General features: G+C 47.5%; 1 protein-coding gene across 1 annotated transcript in view; it reads left to right on the top strand.

The window, feature by feature from the left end:
* Positions 1-11,228, top strand: part of LOC122383724 (peptidyl-prolyl cis-trans isomerase 11-like) — a gene marked incomplete at its 3' end in the record, with an annotated part of 107,646 nt that extends 96,418 nt beyond the window's left edge. Inside the window, exon 3 of the mRNA XM_043370451.1 lies at positions 11,029-11,228. Within this exon, the coding sequence (XP_043226386.1) occupies positions 11,029-11,228 (200 nt within the window). The remainder of the gene's footprint in view (positions 1-11,028) is intronic.
* Between the last annotated feature and the right edge of the window lie 1,252 nt (positions 11,229-12,480).

A 12,480-nucleotide genomic window follows, 5' to 3' on the forward strand; every position in this document is an offset into this window, starting at 1 on the left:
ATATTACAATTACAAATAACTTGGATAAAAGTTGCAAAACATGAACTCTGACTGGTCAGTTGAAATATCTTGAGTCAGTGAACCACGCCTGGGCTGGAGGTGGTCAGTTCCCTGACTTGCACAACCTCGGGCACCTCGGGCAGGAGCTGTGGGACTTGTACATGGACAAATTGAATAGACGCTAGCCTAGATTATGTCGTGGCTGCAGTCCAAGACGTGTTCACCAGTTGCCGTTGCTGCCGCTGCCTGCTGCTGCCCTGCGCGCCGGCTGGCAGCTCACTGCTGGACTGTTTGCGCGCCAGGCATCCTACTGGACTAGTGGGGTAGGTCGCAGTTCTTTGAGAGTGAAATGTTTGGTCTAAATATAGCTTGAAACTCTTACAAATAATTTAATTAAAAGGCAAAATTTCAGAGGACTCCATTGGTGTCTCAGTGGTGACAATCAGAACTTGATCAGAACTGTTATCATGCTGAATGCGGAAACTGAGGATAGGGCTGAGCTGGTAGGCTAGAATTTAATATGCAGGCTTACAAGGTCCCCAGTTAATCCACAAATTTGTCAGACTTGCCTGTAGATAAATTCATGCAGATGAAATGTTTCTGGCAGATAGCCCTGAGGCAAAATGCTATTCAAGCTTGTTGCGCAGCTTGTTGCGTTCCACATGAGCCACTACATCAGAGTCACACAACTCTGCCAAATGTGCTGAAAGGCCACGATTTTTCCAATAAGTAGGTATATTTATTATTTTTCACAGACACAACAAAAATACAAATGCAGGTCACTACAATTCATTCTGCTTCAATTACAATTGCTGGAATGTGTTTTGCAGACTTATTATATTGAATCTTGAACAGACTATATTATATTACTTTGCTCATGGGCCCAGGCCAGTACTGCAGAGTATGGCTCGCAGGTCGCCAAGGTGAAGGAGCACTGGCCTAAGTTCAAAATTTACACAAACCCTGCAAACTGAGCCAGAAAATTCGCACCAAAGGGGGCTGAGAGAACTGGAACACTTCGCACCCCGCTACACTAAACCTGCACCACACCAAACCAAATCCACACCGCACCACACTTAAATCCGCACCAGACGAAGGAGTCTGCACTGACAACATCTGGACAAAATTGCCATACTTTGCAGTCTGGCTCATGGCTATATCCATTGTGATTCTTAGGTCTGATTATTGAAGTTGAGCTCACTTCCATCATCCATGTGCCCAAGACATTGTGGGCAGCATCAATAATCAAACATCAATATCTTGCTTTTGCTTATTAGGGAGCATTCTATAATCTTTTAAAAATGATAAATAAGGCCTTGTTGATACTCTTTGCAATTTGCGACCTTCTTCTTGACAAAGTTCAAGCTTCAATTTTCCAATTTTCATTTCAATCCTTTCCATAAACATTGAACATGTTTGTGTTACTTTGCATGTATGTTACTAAAATACCAATTTCCCGAGTTTTGATTTCATGCGCAATGTTTGTACTATTCGCGGCAGAAGCGTAACAAAACTTTGTGCCACCGATTTGGCAGCTAGGAAAAAAACTTTGCCCGATAAAAAAACAATCATATGACGTAATCGATCCAAAAGCTTTAAATTGGAATTTTTAAACAATTAGCCAACTATGGGCCGAATGTTTGCCAATTTCGTGTACAGGGGCCCCTAATCTATGTCTTGCAACACAAGAACAGTATATCAAAACAATTTTTTGAAGGTGGGACAGTCCCTTTAAATGGTTTCTAAATTCGAATTCAGCTCCAAAAACTAGCCTAGAAACATGAAAACTCGAAAAAGAGAACAGAGGTCACCAAAGGTCAATGACCTGACCTGACCTTCAGGTGACCTTGACATCCACCCTAATGCATGGGAGCAACATCGAATCCCATGTTTGAACGTTTGAAACCACGAAAAGCTTGCAAACGCGCGGCTAATGCGAGCCGACATACTCCGAATCGCGATTCCGGCCAAACATGGCCTCGAGAAATAGGTCACAGGTCAAAGGTCACTTGGGTCAGGGTCATGAAATCTTCGGAGTAGGTGTAAAATTGATCAACTCGAGGGTACTGAAGTTTCGTCGCGATCGGCCGCTTTTTGCGCGAGTTATTTGCGAAAAATCATGGGGGGATCCATCCGACCCCCCCCCCCCCTACAGTACACATGCGAGGGTGAACCTAATTTCATAACTAATAATTATTCATGGCACAAAGAAGTTTAAATGCACCAATAAAATATGGAAATCGACAATACATAATACGTGAAGCGTTTCAGTCAGATCCCTCTCACGGTCGACACACACTACCTACAGACACGATTCAACCACCAATCGACAGCTCCCGGCCGTGGCTACCGTATAGGCACATTTTCAATCGCACTGGCACCCCCCAAATGGCAAAACTCGGCCCCTCGACTATGTCGCCAGACGCTCCAGAGATGGCGCTGACTGTCTGCGTGACGTCAGCTCACACGACCGGCGATCGCCAATCATAAAACGTGCATGTCGCCGCTGGACAACCAATTCCAGCGTACTGTCTTGCTTTTGCCCTCTTGTTCTGAAAATTTCGCCAAGAAACATGACGTATAACCTTCATTTAAAACCAAATTTTCTCCCAACCACTTCGCCGTAAAACGCCGCAATACGCACCAGTCCATGTCATCAAGCCGTGCAGAGTACGACGGCTTATTCAAGGCGTTGACGTTTGCGTCCTTGATGGCTCAGTTGGTAGAGTGGTGGACATTTGTGGTGTGGGTCGCTGGTTCGATTCCAGCTCGGGATGTTTTTAAAACGTACTTAGTACTTACATCTTTAGTTGCAGTACCCGGCCGCTAGGGTCGCGACCCCGTAGAGGTCGCTGCGGTCCCCACGTGACCGACCGGCCGCAGTCACGGGCAGGGGCGGATCCAGCCGATCCGTTTGGGGAGGGCAAAAGTTTAGCCGACCATCGGCGACCCCGACCCACCACCACGCCAGTGACCAAGTTACTTCACAACGCCAGTTACACCATCTTACCGTAAGATGGTGTAAAATGTCTTATGTTAACCAATATTCCGTGCCCAGCCGCGCTGGGGCTCCTGGATTTTCACGCCCCTGGTGGATGTTTGAGCACCCATATCCCTTCTAACTCGGCTCCTGGGCCACGTAGCAACAAGCGGTAGGCGGCGTTTGAAAGAGTGTCAAACATAATGACCAAATTACCCCAGTCACTTTTAAGGTCAGGTCAGATGTCAGATCACCAGAGCCCATCAAAGGCCAAATCCCGATAATATTTAGGTCCAGTTTCGACAATTTTTGAAGAACTGGCGCATAACTCGGAAACGAATAGAGCTAGAGCGCCCCAGAAAAGCTAATTTGATAGCACTGTTACTGCTTTTTCTGGGTAATTTGCTCAGATTGGACCTAAGATCAACGGTTTAGCCTCCAGGGGAAACTGCCATACCTAATATAGGTATACCATTTTTACGGGAACGGATTTTCTGTGATAACTTTTGAATCAAACCTTGTCCGATCTTACTTTTACCGGCATCGTGTGCCTCTCGCGAAGACGCGTCGAATGACGTCGAATGAGTTATAATTTGATCTTAAAAAGTGAACTTACAACTTTGACATTTGGTCAAGTCATGACCTGACCGGAAAAGGTCGTGTTGCATATCAGTCGATCCGTATCGTAAAGCTCAACACATCTAAGGTGTTTCTACTGCTCTAGAATGCCTCCAGCAGAAGTTATTAGCGAATTGCTGCAAACTATTGCATATCTTTCGTGACCTGAGATGATCTCAGGGACATAAGGAGGGGTCACGGGTGTTATTTTCCGGTTCACTGTGTGCTGTTTAGGTTGTAACTCGGTATTTTTAAGAGTGACGTTTCTTATAAATTTAGCACGAATGTTTGAAAGGGCGGATTGACGGGAGCCGGAGCCTACACTAAGCAGAGCTTGTTGCGTAGAGCCCGCCCACTACCGTCCGATCGCGTAATTCCGGGTGACAGGAGAATTTAGTTATACGTTTAACGATGCCAATGTTTTACGTGCCCTTCAAAGCCGGACACGGCCTGTCCCACTCCTGACTTTGACTGGCTCCCACCAACTTCAGACCATCCCCGTCAGGAGTCTCAAATATCGAGCGCCGGAGCGACTCAAACCCGGGCTCTCACTACCGGGAGTCCACTGCTTTACCAACTGAGCTACCGGACAGGAGGTTTGCCCAAAAAAGGTGCCTTTCAATTTTCTCTTACTGACTTATAGTGGAGAGGTCGCAAAAATGACCTAGCCGTAGGTCATCGATATAAAAATCATGTGACTAACATTTTGTACATAAGTACTGTGCTGAAAGTTTCAAAGCGATCAGTCACTCGGTTTAGCTATGGCAAGCATTGGAACTGTTTTTAGGTTATGTCACTTGACGTACAGCTTAGTGACTTCGTGACCTTGAGAGACCTTGGTCTGACATTTTCAGAACATATGCAAAAAATAGGTATAAAATGGCGGCTAGGCACGTCGCCGTTTTTTTTTACGCGGAACGCTCCACAGCAATGAGGCTCCCAACAAATGACAAAACTGTGGATTGCTTAAGTAATTTCGAATATATAGGGTGGTGGGCGTCTTACCCGACTGGGCATCTTGCCCCGTGTTACCCCACACCATGGCCATTGGCCACACTGCATATGCTTATGCATGCATTCAGTTCAGGGGGTTCAATCTAATATCAGCATATCGACTCAAAATACCTATCAGCAGCCAGTGGTCAGCTCCTTCCTTCGGAATGGCCGTCACGGAAAGAAGCCCTGCTTTTCGTCCATATAGGCATCGACGCCGTATTAGATTTGCTCTTCGCTACATGCTTTGGGAGGGGCAAAAAGATAGTCTTGCCCACACGATTTGGCTTTGGGGAGGGCAAATGCCCATTTTGCCCTCCCCTGGATCCGCCACTGGTCACGGGCCGGCGGCGCGGCGGCGCAGTGTGGGGCGAGCGGGCGGAGGGGTTGGTGCGGTAACTGCGGTGCCGTCAGAGCGGCCGCTGCCGGACAGCGGGAATGCGGCATGATACAGACATGGGAAGGGGTAAATGGTGGATGGATGGATAAAGAAATGATGGAGGGAGAGAAGGAAGGCTAAGTGAGCAAATGATTGAGCGGTGAGAGAACACGTACAGAGGATGGAGCCGAAAGACGTTTTAAAATGCACTAACAGCTTAGTTGCAGCACTCGGCCGCTACGAATAACTACATTACCGATCTTGAGTGGCGGGCGGGGGGGGGGGGGGGCGAGGTACCCAGATTTGGGATAGGTTGGTTACAGAATTCCACAAAATACTGACAAGATTATCGATTATGTTTAGTGGGGACGGGGAAGGGCACAGGGAAGGGCACGGGGACAAGACGGAGACGAAGACGGAGACGGAGATGTAGCGGCCAGTGGAGGAGCAGGGACGGAGACGGAGACAAAGAGAGCGGGAGCGGGAGCGCGGGAACGAGGACGGAGACGGCGACAGAATCGGAGACCAGACAGATACAGAGACAGAGACAGAGACTGTTGTTGAAGAGTTAGGGCGCGCAGCAGCTTGGCTCAAGCGTCCAACTCAAGCGTCCAACGTCCAACAGAGACAGAGACGAGACAGAGACAGAGGCGGAGACGGAGATGAAGCGGTCAGCGGGAGGGGATGAAGACGGGGACGGAGAAAGAGAGCGGGAGCGGGAGCGGGAATTGGAGCTGGGACGGGAACTGGGACGGAGATGGGGATGGAATCCGAGACGAGACAGATACAGACGAGACAGAGACAGAGGCGGAGACGGAGATGAAGCGGTCAGCGGGAGGGGGATGAAGACGGGGACGGAGAAAGAGAGCGGGAGCGGGAGCGGAAATTGGAGCTGGGACGGGAACTGGGACGGAGATGGGGATGGAATCCGAGACGAGACAGATACAGAGACAAAGGCAGAGAGGGAAGACGGAGACGGAAACAGAGCAGGCATAATTATATCTTTAGCACTGAACACATTACCGATCGTGAGTGGTGGGTCCGGGGGGGGGGGGGGTGCAGAGGGAGGAAGGCGGGGGAGGGTCGGGGCGAGTCACTCAGATTTGGGATAGGTTAGTTACAGAATTCCACAAAATACTGAAAAAAAATAGTGATCATGTTTAGTATTACGAGCGTACCAATATACGTATAGCGTCTTGAGCTGGGACATAAAAACTTATATGTATCTGCGGCGCGGGCGGGGAAGAAGCCACTAGCCAGTACTTTTTTCAGTACCAAGAGGGGATTGGAGTGGAGGGGAGAGGAGGGGAAGGGAGGGAGTGGAGAGAAGGGGAGGAAATCGAGGGAGGGAGGGAGGGGGAGCGAAGAAGTGCGATGAAGGAGACGGGGAGAGGAGGGAGAGAGACGGATGGGGAGGGGTAAGTAAGCATACGATTGGATCAGTGATCGACAAAGTCAGAGAGCGGAGAGGAGGGAGGGAAGAGGGATGGAGGCAGGGAGGGAGTGAGAAAGGGAAGGGAAAAGAGAGAGAGAGAGCGAGAGCGAGAGCGAGAGCGAGAGCGAGAGCGAGAGCGAGAGCGAGAGCGAGAGCGAGAGCGAGAGCGAGAGCGAGAGAGAGAGAGAGAGAGAGAGAGAGAGAGAGAGAGAGAGAGAGAGAGAGAGAGAGAGAGAGAGAGAGAGAGAGAGAGAGAGAGAGAGAGAGAGAGAGAGAGGGTATTATGGACGGGATTATGGACGGGACGGGCAGGGATTTCTATATAGATGTTCAAACGACGATTACAATTAGCGCCGGTAGGCGCGGGAGGGTGACCTAGTTAACATCATATTGCTCGTGGCGAAGCAGTGCAGTGACGAAGGCAATGTCTTAGGAGAAATTACAGGCAATGGTAAGTCAAATATTTTTAGGCCGAAGGCCTGAAGCCTGATGCACATCCACTTAACCTAAAAATATTTGACTTATCATTGTCTGCAATAGTGATGTCAATTATGGAAAATCCGAATACCGATACCAAACCAAATACCAGCCAAAACCATGGGGAAATACCGAAGCCAAACCGAGTTGGGAACATGAGGGAAATACCAACTTTTTACCAATTTTTCCAGCCTCTTATACGCTAGTGAGGGTTCATGATACCAACAAAATGCAAAACACATTAGGATTCAAACACCAAATGCCAAGTTGGTATCGGTTTGGTATCGGTATACCAAAAAGTTAGTATCCGATTGACAACTCTAGTCTGCAATCTATTCAAGTGAGTAACTTCTTCTTATCCACGGGTAGGCAAAAATCAGTAGGTCAGGTTAGGTAAGGTTTGGTTATGGTTTTCTTATATTTTGGTGACATGTAACTTGTAAGGATGTAACTTGTATCATATGAGGATTTAGGAGCTCAAAAAATGGAAGAATGTGTAAAATGTACCTTTGAAAAGAGAGTCGGTCCTAAAGTTAATAGTACGGGTTATGTTAAATTAGGTTAGGTTAGTTTCGGCTAATTGGCATTTCGGCAAATTGACATTTCGGCTAATTGACTTTTCGGTAAATTGACATTTCGACTAATTGACATTTTGGCAAATTTACATTTCGCCTAATTAGCATTTCGACAAATAAGCTTTTCGGCGAATCGACATTTCGACTAATTGGCTTTTCGGCAAATTGACATTTCGATTAATTGACATTTCGGCAAATTAGCATTTCGGCAAATTGACATTTTCGACTTGTTGCACGTCGGCAAAAAGGCATGTCGGCAAATTGCCTTTCGACTTTTAGCACTTTACCCTTTTGACACGTCGGCAAAATGACACGTCGGCAAAATGCATTCGACATATTGACATTCGGCAAATAAGCATTCGGCAAAACGCAGTTCGGCAAATTGTCCTGTACCCGTCACACGAGGAGATTCGAAACGCGGACGTCGTCGCGGCCCTGGCGGCCGCGACCAGACGACTTCAAAGCCGGGAGGCTTCGCGGCAGTGATCCTGCCGCCGAGGGGAATCAACAACAACAACAACCCTGCACAGCGTGCTAGGGCCGGTCACGGGTTGGCCCGGATGGGTTAGGGGCGGGGGCATCACAATGCACAAGCCATCACAAAACCGATCAGTCAGCTGCGGGTGGTCCGGAAGCACATTGTGCTCACACGGAAGCTGACGTACACAATACACATACATGTACAATTACATGTATAGCGACGTATACAAATAACAATCCACCTTCGGAGCTGCTACTACTGTAGGTGCTCCATAGTCCATCTCCACGGTGTCACGGAACGACAGTCCGAGAGGGGCCCACTTTCTATCGTGCTAATTGTTCTTGTTATTAATTTTGGCATTATACTTCTCAATTTCATTGTCTGCTTTCAGGATTGCAATTAAAGCCGAAATTGATGGTACGCTTTTTGAACAAATGATGTGCACTGCAGCACTTACACAATGATTTACCAATGCATCATCCGTTATTCCCAAAATAACCTTTTTAATGCGATTTTATCAGCTAGAAAACCATGTTGCTTTCCTCTAAACCACGCTTTCAACTCAGTCCATAGGCTTTGGGCTCTCGGACATTTGAATTTTGACGATCGGCCCAGTGGTTTCGGAGATAGGAGGGGGGAGGGGCTCTGGAGTCCCCCCCAATCATTCGCGTTATACCCCTATCATGTGCGGGTTAATTGAGTGTATGAGATTCTGATTGTGCGGAATTCCGTGTATGTGTATGTCCTGTGGGATTTGAGTGTGCGGAATTACGTGTGTGGGCTGCGGGATTTAACCCGCTGCCCACACACAAATAATCGGCAGGCCCCGTTGGGGTATGCCGAGCAACGCGCCCTGTTGGGGGGGGGGGGCAATTTGCCCCCCTTAGATCTCGAGAACCACGCAACATAGCGACAAGCAGCAAACGGTGTTGGATAGCCCCAACAGGGAACTACCTTGTGACCCAATTTCATTGACCTAGGTCAAACCGATGACGTCTTAGGTCAGGTCAAATGTCGAATTTTCGCCGTTTACAGGCATTTCAAGAAATGCGTTGTAAAATCGAGTAAAATTTATTTCATTGAAAATCATCGATTGGGAAAGGTTCGTCAAACACATACTTTGCTATTTGAGGTCACTGATATATCAGGTCAGATCACAGAGATCAGATCTTTGAGTGTCACAATATGAAAATATGTGATGCATGTCTTATGGTCTATTTTATACCGGGTGTCCCAAAAGTAAGGTCATCATTTGTGTTGGCCACACTGCCAAAAATACGCGATGGATAGATATAAATAGGACATCATATGAAAGAGCATTTTATAAAATTTTATTCTGACATACATATGAGTCAATACATTGGCTCGTAGCCCCACATTTGCTGCTTTTCTACATGGCTACCATTTCGGGCCGCGTGCATGAATAGACTACGTTTGACTTCCTCCACTATTCTGGAGCGATTCTCTGGTGAGATGCCGCCTATGTTTGCTCGAAGGGATCATCCTTTAGTTCTTCCCGGCTCGTTGGGTTGTCCTAAAAGACAATCTTTCTGTTGTGTATCCAGAGAATAAAAATATGAAGGTGTAACGTCAGGTGACCGCAGAGGCCATTCAATGGCGTTGCCCTGACTGAAAATTACGGGATCTCACATCCACTCTCGGAGACAATGCATGATCTTCAGGACGGTGCAAGCATAGTCTCCATCCTGCTGAAACCACTGCTGGCTGATGGTGTCGGCACAGCTGCGTTGCGACGAGCGGAAGAACCAGTGGGAGGACTCTCGGCCACCTCTCTTGATTTATTGTCACCCGATTCCCGCTGTCGTCCTCAGGACCTCGAAGCACAGGTGGCTAAGTATACATGCCCTGTGCGTACATTATACCTTTTTTTCTGACGTTTTACCGGTTGAGGCGAAACTATGCATGAGTTCAGAGATAGAGCGAGCTGATAGGGTCTGCTTAGGGCCGAAAACTGGGCGGTATTTACCCTTTGTTTTAATGACGGACCCTCTCTAAGAGTTGAATTTCGACCTTCTCAGTTTTATGCCTACTGCTCGGTGTAGTTATGATCAAAAATGGTTTAAGCATGCAAGAAAATAATTTTATGGATGTACCTTGCACGTGTTAAAATTGGAAGTGATTCGGACTCTTACTTCTCGAGATATTTAAGTTTTAAATCATGACCTTACTTTTGGGACACCCGGTATGTCAAATGCGATTATGTGGGTCAAACAGCCTTTGGGGTCCGTTCAGATTATGTTCTGGTGAAGGTCAGGTCAAGGTCAGTTCAAATTAGGTCAAATTTCAAAGTTGATATTTTTGCATAAAATAGGTATCGGTTCGATGCAGCTCGTCGCGGGAGTTCAATGATGGTCTTTGGTTTGCGATACGTGGTCTAAAATTGCTAAAAATTGAGTTCAAAAATTTGACGTCATCAATTTTGAATTTTTTTTCGCTGTAACGTGGCCAAAAAAGGAGGTATCGATCTAAAATTTGGGATGTATATAGAAAAGGGCAGGAATTAACACATATATTCCGTTTTTTTCGAAATTCGGGGAAATTTTGGGATTTTTAGCGTTTTCGAAAAAAAAAACTTTTTTTATTTATTTTTTGGTCAAAATCCCAAACTTTTGAAAATTCGAGGTAGCAATTTTGTAGCGCCGCCTTTTGTCTACATGCACATTTAAAGAACTTTGAAATTGCTTGGTAACTGTAGCTTTTATGAGCGTTTCAAGGTTTCATGTTTTTTGCTCATTTTGCCTCGAACATGACCTCAGTTTGACCTCAATATCTCTTGACCTAAGGTAACGTAAGACTTGAAATTTTGTGTGAAGGTGTTAAATTGATGCCCGGGAAGGTACTGAAAATTTGGCGGCGGCCGTTTTCTTGCTATTCAGGAAAACCACAGGGGGGGGGGGGCAAATTGCTCCCCCCAGCGGGGCGAGGGTTAAGTGTGTGGAATTCCGTGTGTGGGATTCTGAATCTGCGAAATTTCGTATGTGTGTGATTCTGAGCGTGCGGGACTCTGTATGTGTTTCATTATGAGTGTACGGAATACTGAGTGTGCGCCCGTCTGTTTGTGCTGCGCAGGAGGTGGGACGGCTGCTGGTGGAACTGTTCGCCGACGTGTGCCCGCGGACCGCCGAGAACTTTCGCCAGTTCTGTACTGGCGAATACCGCAGGGACGGTGTCCCCATGGGCTACAAAAACGCCGGTTTTCACCGCGTCATCAAGGATTTCATGATTCAGGGAGGTGATTTCATTAAGGTACGAATGAAATGCTATCCCAAGTTACAACTTAGCTTGTTAATGCTTTCAACTCAATGATTCTCCAATCCGGACTCACACGTGTTTTCTTGACACTTGTAAATCCGAATTTGCTCCGAATTACCAATAATTCCACTTATTTGAAAAATTACAATTGCGTGGGTTTCCCTATTCTGCCTTAACCCGCGCCCCAGTGGCGGTCTCAGCCAACTTCGCCCTGCACTAGTCGGTCGCTAGCGGTGTACCAAATTTGAACGCAATCGGCCCAGCCGTTCCTGAGATCTGGAAGCGGCATTCTGCACGTGCGCACGTGCAAACGGGGTCCAAATTAACTTTTGCACGGCACCCTACTTACTGGTCCCCAACCGTATACCAAATTTGAGCGCAATCGGCCCAGCCGTTCTCGAGATCTGGAAGCGCCCCCTGCACGTGCGCACGTGCAGTAGCACCCTAACCGCAACACATGGGAATGCATTGCCTGGTGGGTGCCTACCTGTATGCCAAGTTTCAGCGAAATCGCCCCAGTAATTACCGAGTTATTCAAATGGGAACAAATTTGACACCTCTTATTGTTGTATTTTGCACGTGCACTGGGGGTGACCCACATGCATCAAGAGTATCCTATTTTTGGTAGAAGGGATGCTGCTACCCTACAAAAATTACCGCAAGTCAATCGCCCGAGCGGCTGCTGAGATATGAGCCTCTCAAAATCACTACTTTTGCAAAACAGCTTGAACACCCTTGACTTTTCACGTGGCACATGCCACGACGGTCACTGAGGTGTAACAAAAGTAGTCAATTACGGGGTAGAAGGGTTGGGGCTACCCAGCAAAAAAGACCGCAGGCCAATCGGTCCAGCGGTTGCTGAGATATAAGCCTCTCAAAAGCGTTACAGGCCGGGCCGGGCCGGGCCGCTCATACTGAGATTTTTCCGTTATCATCATCATCATCAATTTATTACCAGTAAAACGCCTTTTGGGCGAAGGACGAGCGAGCGAGAGAGTGAGCCCTGCACGTGCAGAAGGGCGAGAGGGTACTTCCAACGGGCTTGTGCAAAGCACCCTTCTAACCGGTCGCTAGCGGTGTACCAAATTTGAACGCAATCGGCCCAGCCGTTCCTGAGATCTGGAAGCGGCATTCTGCACGTGCGCACGTGCAAACGGGGTCCAAAATGACTTTTGCACGGCACCCTACTAACCGGTCCCCAACCGTGTACCAAATTTGAGCGCAATCAGCCCAGCCGTTCTCGAGATCTGGAAACGCCCCCTGCACGTG

Source organism: Amphibalanus amphitrite, unplaced genomic scaffold (assembly GCF_019059575.1).
Source record: "Amphibalanus amphitrite isolate SeventyFive unplaced genomic scaffold, NRLGWU_Aamphi_draft 000171F_arrow, whole genome shotgun sequence".
Classification (NCBI taxonomy): Eukaryota; Metazoa; Arthropoda; class Thecostraca; order Balanomorpha; family Balanidae; genus Amphibalanus; species Amphibalanus amphitrite.